Source organism: Rhea americana, unplaced genomic scaffold (genome assembly GCF_003343005.1).
Source record: "Rhea americana isolate MKP2758 unplaced genomic scaffold, rheAme1 scaffold_162, whole genome shotgun sequence".
Classification (NCBI taxonomy): Eukaryota; Metazoa; Chordata; class Aves; order Rheiformes; family Rheidae; genus Rhea; species Rhea americana.
In genome coordinates, this window is record NW_028185728.1 from 868,466 (window position 1) to 876,429 (window position 7,964).

General features: G+C 46.1%; 1 protein-coding gene across 1 annotated transcript in view; it reads left to right on the forward strand.

Moving 5' to 3' along the window:
• PRRX1 (paired related homeobox 1) overlaps window positions 1–7,705 on the forward strand; it is a 41,425-nt gene extending 33,720 nt beyond the window's left edge. The window contains exon 5 of the mRNA XM_085300288.1: window positions 3,463–7,705. Within this exon, the coding sequence (XP_085156414.1) occupies window positions 3,463–3,601 (139 nt within the window). The 3' untranslated portion in view covers window positions 3,602–7,705. The remainder of the gene's footprint in view (window positions 1–3,462) is intronic.
• Window positions 7,706–7,964: the final 259 nt, after the last annotated feature.

A 7,964-nucleotide genomic window follows, 5' to 3' on the forward strand; every position in this document is an offset into this window, starting at 1 on the left:
TGGGACGTGCGAATGAGGAAAGAAGGAGAGAAGGGAAAACCTTAGGGACATTTTTTTTTCCCTGGAGGTGGGGGGCCCAGGCCTGGCTCTGTCTGTCTGCTGGGGTGGAGAGGCTCCCCTGTCCTGGCGTGCTGTTCGGAGCAGTGCAGCTGGCAGCAACAGGCAGCRCAGGGGCACACGTAGCCTTGGCTCCCACGGGCGAACGCACTCCRTGGGCCAAGCCTGTCCAGTGCCCCAGGGCTCAGCACATGCGCGCAAGTGTGCTTTAGTGGAAATGGGTTTAAGCCAAGACCTTTCAGCAAAGACATTTGCAKCTTAAAGCCATTCCCACTGGCTAATATGCCAGGATGGGCCGTCTTCTTCCCGCTGCCCCTGTGGTTGAGAGGGTTGAGAGGCAGTGGCGGAGGAGCAGAGCAGCCGGATTCAGCAACATGGGGTGGTTAGGACCCTGGGACAAGTTATGCCTCTCCAGGCTTCAGTCCAAGCTGCAGGAATGGTGATCTAGTCTCGTATAACTGCTCTAGCCAGGAGGTTAAAAACACAGGTAAACTGAGGCAGGTKGTTAAGTGACTTGATCATGGCTGCAGATAAGCTCAGTAGCAAAGTCAGAAGTAAAACTAGAATCTTTGTTTCTAATCCCACCAGGCATCTAGTGATCCTATATATATTAACGGGTCCTCAGGCCAGGTTCTCACTGACTCATTTAATTTAGGCTTTGAATTGAGTAGGGTTATTGGACGCTTGATGATAAATAACTCTGCAGATGGTTTGCAGAGGCCCCTGCTCCCTCCCCATCTCCTCAGACCTGCCTCACAACCCTCTAATTAACAGTTGGTCTGTGATAGGGCTGAGAGCACGTCTGAGATCTGCGTGGCTATTGCTGTTTTTGTTAGATCGAGGGGGGGAAAGTTTTCAATCAGTGTGTTTATTCTCCAAATACATTCAGCCGCAGGTCAACCAAAGCTATTTGTAGATCTCTGCCACATAGATAGCCAAGTAGATACTATTATTTTTTAGAAGTTGAAATGTTTTGGTTAGGCATTTTTTTAGTAAAGGTTCCTAAGAAAACAAAGCTCACAGTCGTGCTGTCAGCCTGCACTTCCCACTCTAACAACCTCTGACTCCATGGGCCATTGAAAACCATATTTGAAAAAAGGATTTTAGGTCTCGGAAACATGATGTTCCTCTGTGTTTCATGAAAACAGGCAGCTGAGTAGAAGAAAGAGACTCTTTTTGTGTTTGAACTGAGTGAAGAGGGCTGCAGGGCAATCTCAACCCTTATTAGACACCAGAGAGTCTCTGGGCCAGCCCCTCAAGCCATAACAATGCTTGGAGACAGCCTGCATGRGCACTGCTCCGTGTGGAGTAACTTGCCAAAACACAGCATTTCTGTAGATTTTTGGTTTAGTAGGGTTTTCATTGTCCAACAGTAATTTTCCCCACAACTTCTGCTGGCTAAGAGAAGCAGGCTCCCTCGAGTTTTATACCAGACTTGGGCAGTGGTAATGCATTGGTTTTGAAGAAATTATTAAAAAAAAAAAAAAAAGAAAAGAAAAGAAAAGAAGAAACTTGTGGGAAGCGGAGAATGGGGAGGAAACCTGAACCTTAAATCAGGGAGGTATCAGAGTGGTCGTAAGTATAGCCAACGCTTACAAACATTAGCAAAGGGATGGGGACAATGTACACTCATGGCCGAAAGTTCCTATTTCATCTGGACCGGAASATCCTTCAGGCTCTTCTCCCTTCTTTCCCCACAAAACATGGGGGAGATGCACCCTATGGAAGCAGGTAGGAAGGGGCACGTGGTAGCCACCAGCGATACACGTAGTGAAACGTGTTGCTGCACACTTTGTACACTTTCCAGGCAGCGGTGTCCACTCAGGGGCTGATGTAGCTGCGTGCTGGCTTCTGCTTTCTGGGAGAAAGAAATTTCTTGGGTTCTTCTGAAGCAATAAAGAAAAAAAAGCGTAAATATGTATTTTAAAGGATGTATCTGTATCTTAATGTGTGTATTTTAATGGCTGTCCTCCATGCCTTGCTAATACTCATCCGAGACCCTTGTCTCTAAGAGTCCTGGGGGGAGCTCCTGGTGCTGGGGTGTAAGCCATCATTTCCATCAGCATGGGCTGTCATGTTGCCAGTGGTGCCGATGGAGACATGACAGCTTCTGCCTCAAGAAATTCTTTTCCATGATTTTAAGATGAGAAATAGGCGTCCTATGGCCTAGGTCAGGGGCTAGCAATATTTCTGGCCTTTGGATCTCCTGAAAGACTGAGGATTCAGGCAGCGCYGAGCTGCGTTTGAAATTTTGGCAGGGCAGCTCGGGCCTGTGAAGTCAGCGGTATCACTAGCGTGAGTGAACACACCCACTGCCTGGAGCTTTGCGTGCAGCAAACGCCCACATCCCTCAAGGAAGATTTGCTGCTGCAAAGACTCTTCCAGGCATAGAGGTCAGCACTGGAGGAGGGGAAAAAAAAAAGGAAAAAGAAAAGAAAGAAAGAAAAGCAAGCTATCTCATTTCTTGTGCTGTGGGTGGAGGAGAGCTCTCTAGAGCCTTTCCCAAAGTCTCAGACATGAGCCACCCGGAAAGGCGGTTTGAAAAGTTTAGCACCACACCTGAGCTTTCATCCAGGCCCTTTGTGGTTTCCTCTGAAACATACTGGGTTGATGTCTTTAGTTCACTCAATGTTTTTCAATCGTTTTTGATCTGTGGACCCACATATAAGAAAGTCAGCACAGCAGAGAGTGTGCTTTTTTTGGTGGGCAAGGGGGTTATTTGTCACCGAAGCCTGGGACACACAGGTTAAACAAGTGTTCTAGCTGGCTGGAAAGCAGATTTGCAAATTTTTGTTAGGATAAGAAAGGATTCTGACATCTTTGCTCATCCTCCACTGCCAAAAGCAATGTTTTTCACAAATAAAGACATGTTTTGAAGGGAGCAAAAATGTTTTGTTTTTTTCCCTSAGCCTTTAAGGCATGTTCTGCGTGATCAGCTGAAGTTTTGAGGGAAGAATGTGGAACTTTTCATTCCAAAATGCTGAAACAACGAAGCCTCRCTATTGTTAAAATAGGTTTTTCTCAGGGTGTTTCTTTGAAGTAACATGTGTTTCAGAAGTGACATGATTTCACGAACAATAAAAACAAGAACTGGCCTCATCAAAAAGACATTTCTTCCAATGGAAATACTTATACGGACAATGCTGTAGTTGGCAGGCTGGGCACCGGGACCTCATTGTAAACCCTTTGGATTAGGAAATCGGAAATGGAAATTTTCCTTTTGTTTTAACCCAATTTAGAGATTGGCTATACCCGGGTAAGTGAGCTGAAGCTGTGAGATTTACTGGGGTGTTAAGTAAAGAGTCGTGGCAATGCTCTGCTTGTGCAAGGAGCACACGGCGTGTGCTCCGTGGAGTAAGGACCGCCCTCTGACATGATGTTTCTCTCTTTTTCTCCATCCTGCAGCGCCATGGCCACCTACTCCGCCACGTGTACCAAYGCCAGCCCTGCGCAGGGTATGAACATGGCCAACAGTATTGCCAACCTGAGACTGAAGGCAAAGGAATATAGTTTACAGAGGAATCAAGTGCCCACAGTCAATTAATGACTGGAGGCAGCTGCCTTGCAGAAGGGGAAAATACAACGGCACCCGTCCTGCTTTGAAACTTGTTTGTGCTGAAAGAGAAAAAAAAAAAAAAAAAAAAAAAAAAAAAAAGACGAAGAAGAAGAAAAAAGCCAACCCCCAACCCAGAACTGAACATTGGGACCAAAGTGGGAGCAGACTGAACCGCTCATGAGTGACAAGGTTCCTCCTTCCTTTTGGGATAATGCCACCATTTTTTTTTCTTGTTATTGTCAGGTTTATTGCTTCTGCTCAGTATACTACGAGCTTCTCCAGTTAAGGACAGTCTCACCCTTGTTGTTTTCCGGTTTTGTATGGGACTGCAAATAGAAAATGCTGCCAATTTCAGCCTGCGGTCACCTCCCACTGTACATCGTGCTGAGAAGCAAAGCTTCTCCTCCCCTTTCCCCAGCTCACCCGTGAAGAAGAAACTCTTCCATCACTACTTTCTGATGTATCTACATGACCCATCATCCCCCGAGTCCCTTGTGCCACAGAGGCAGAGTTGTTATTGTCAGACTCTGATTAAGCCCATCAGGGCAACGTGAAGGGATCGTCCTTCCCAGGTTGCCTGGAGCAGTCTGATATGTGAGGAACACCTCCATGGGCTTCACAGTGCTTCATTGCTTTCTTGAGTATTCCTGGCCTTGCCACCTTGAAAAGCCAAAGAGGAGAGAAAAGCTAACGTGCGTGTGTGAGTGTGTGTGGGGGGGATGTAGTGGGGAGGTTGCTCTGTAGTGCCAAGAATAGGACTGTTAGGACACTCCTTTCTATGCCTTACAGTTTGTGTCACAGGGAAAGGCGTTGTCCAGATGCATTTGTTTTATATATACTGTATATATTTATATATATAAGATATACATGCAAGCTTGGTTGGTGTTTTTTATTAAACAAAATAAAATCCATTGAAAATGTTTGGGATGTTTGTGCTGCATCCAGATTTCTGGAGCCATGCATTAAAATGCCACCTGCAGGCCCTCTTACTCCTATCAGAGCTGTTCCCAGTAGCCTTGGACAGTACTTGAAATGGCCAGCTCTTGTCTTCCCATGGGAAAACCCAAAAGTGGAGGTGGAGGGAGCCACAGTTCTTTGCAGATTTTTTTCCCCTGGGTATTTGCATCTTCATGGAATAAGGAAAGGGTCTCAGCTGCCAGCCAGGTAGATCCACGTGCTTCTTGGGAACACTCTAGGATGTCCCCATGGAAAGTCTCTGCTACCCTCTCCGAGAAAAGATATTTTCTCAGTACAGCGCCTCCCATGCAAGAACTGTTTCTCCTGCCTGACTCCCATGTACTGCCTAGAGAGACTTGTCCTGTTGCCTTAACTTCCCTCCTTTGCTCTCCCTGGTTGCTTCCCAGTCTCCCTCTGGGGTTGAAGAACTGGACCCTATGAACCTAGTTTCSTTCTCTCTATGAAAAGTAGGGGAGATGCAACCCAAAAGAGTTTCTTCCATGCAAGTATCCTGAGGAAATTATGACTTCTCATAGCGCTGGTGGTGCCTGACTCTYTTGGTTTGGGGGCATATTTATGCCAAGTGGTGCTTGAACAAGAGATCTGCCCAAATATAGCGAGACTTTGACCTGGAATAGTCCCACTGAAGATAATACTGCTACTCCATGGTCCAGGCTGGGTAATAAGGGAAGAGGAATGAAGCTTAGTTATTAGGAATATTTCTGCACAGTATCTGACAGGTCTCGGTCTTGGCGTTTGTCGCAGACACGTTGAGCATATGTAGAAGTCTGACAGTGGGCTTTGATAGTCTAAAATAACATGTTGCAGGAAATGAGAAGTAAATCTCTTTAAAGTGAAGGCGAAAATTAAACTTGCAAAAGATGACTGGAAATCAGCCAAAGAATTTATGCTAACACTTGAAGAAAAGCCTCAAATCCCAAACTGGTGTAAATCGTGCTAGTGCTGGTGATTGTGCCTGCTGCTGATGGCTTCTTTTCCTTCTGTGCCATGAATATTTTTGAGGGAAAAAAAGAATTGTAATTAGGACAAAAAGCTGAAAGTTGCAAATTACATTTGCAAACAAACAAAAAAAAAGAAACAGCTGGGAGTGAACAAGAACTGCATTTTGAGAAATCTGTGATGTTCTGACACTCCCCCTTTTTTTGGTCTTTTCTTCYGTAGTCCAAAGAACTATTAGGATTTCTAAACCAAAATGTTTCTGTCTTGATTAGTGTGTCTCCAGCTCCTGAAGCTAAGTGATGACATTGGAAATTTCAGCCTTCACTTAGAAATTCACCCTTGGTTTCTGTGCCTACACAAACAGAGAAACTGCTGAAAAGTATGTCCTGCAAGATCAGAAAGAAAAAGAATCTGGTGCAAAGCAATGTTTAGTCAACTGCATGATTTCTGCAGGATGCCTAACCTGTGTTTTATCAAATGCACAAGACTGAATTTTCAGTGCAGAGAAATGTAGGGGAAAGGSCCAGTACAGACACTGTCAGTGTGGGTACGTATTTTATTGGGCTGGTGAGAGGAGCGTTGGATGTTGGGACTCAGAAGTTGTCTTGCCTCTGGCTCATTCAGTGCCTTGGTCTGTTGCTCTCCTCTCTCTGTGCCTTGCTACCCATTTCTGTGATTTGCTAACCTCAAGCCGGAACAGCAGCCTGAATGTGCTGCCCTGTGCCAGGCTGCACTGCCCTGGCTGCTGGGCACAGAGGACTRGTGGCACAGCTTGGGGGTCTTGGCCTTCTGGCCCAGGGGATGGCATCTCTGTAGACCACCCTCTTGCACAAGTGGTTTTTTCTGGGGGGGGGGGGCACGGGGGTCACTTGGGTGAGTTGGGATGGTCTTGGGGCAGGGGATGGCTCAGACAACTTCCCAAAGATCCTGCACGTTTCCATACTTTGGCCCTTTCACGGAAAGGCTGGGGCCCATTGTGGAAGTGGGAGTATTGGTGGCCTGATGCTACATGAATGTCCACCTCTGAAGTTTCAGCTGACTCTTTCAGCATTTTGGTGGCTTGTGGCATTTCCCTAGTCTTTTCTCACCTTCTCTGCAGACAGAAAAATCACCTTTAGCAGCCTTCTTGGATGTCTGTGTAAGGGCACCCCTTTCTAAAGTTAGCAAAGAGACTGTCTGGAGAGCATGAAATTAGAAACTCTTGGTATCCCCTTACCATCTGTGGATGGGCATATCCATCTCTCGCCCCGTGCTATGATGTTTACATGGAGGGGCTCACATGAATGTCAGTGCAAAACACTTGTTCACCTGCCTCAGTTTGCTTGTGTGAGGAACTACACTGACTTGCATGGAGCAGCCCCCATGGGAAGGCAGTGTAAGCTTTTGCACTTGCAGTTTTGGTCAGGACTTGCATGGTCCCTGGGTTGGTCTGCTTGATTTTGGGGATACTGTCACAGCTGATCGGGCTTTCGCCAGTGCAGAAGACCTTTCCATCACCTTTGAGGTGGCTAACCCAATGACATCTAAATGTAAACCAGAGCATCCAAGTCAATATGGCCTTGTTTACATGTATTTGCTCAACAGTCCAGATCAATCAATGGACGGGTTTTGTTGTTTGTTTCTTAATTGCTGATGACCTCAGCCAACAGGCAATGTCTAGTTGTCTATCAAGCCAAAGCAAAATATTATGATCATGTATGTTTAATCTGTATTTTATTGAACTATGTAAATATATGTGGGAGTTAAGGGCCTTTTCCTGAAGGAAAAGGATGGAGTTCTCCAGGGTTTTAACAGACTTTCAGTCGCAGCTCCTGGGAAGTTGCCATGGTAACCCTAGTTATCAGAAAGTTTGGGTACCGTTCAGAGGAGAAAATGGTCTTGAGGCATATTTCTTTCGCCTGCTCTGTATGAACAGTGATTTGTCAGCCCCCCCTTTCTTGACACAGAAAGAAGGTGACTGAGTCACTCTAAGTGGAATTTTTGAAGATGACAAAAATGGATGATTGATGAGGCTGGCAGAGCTTGACGTGTGAAGCCATGGGAGGGATTTCCAGATGGAAGTGTATCCTGTAAATTATCTCTTGCTTTGTGATGTAAAATATACAGTGTTTGCACTAGAATAGAGTTGATCATTTTCAATAAAAGGGGGAAAAGTCTCCCCAATCCTTTCTGTAAGCTGCCACATATGTGTCATGTGTTGCTGCCCTGACATTGCCCCTACAACACTGGCTGGGGCTGGGAGGATCCCAGAGCACTGGGTGGCACGTGGGAGCCAGGGCTGGCATGGACGGGTTGAAGGCTACTGGAAGCAGGCTCAAAAACAGTGTAAGGCAGGAAGCATCAACAAACATTTCTCCTAAAAGAGGTGTTTTTCAGGAAGAGGCAAGACCTGCCTGTGGCTTTTTGTCTAGTTCCCTCCACTGCATAGGGCTAG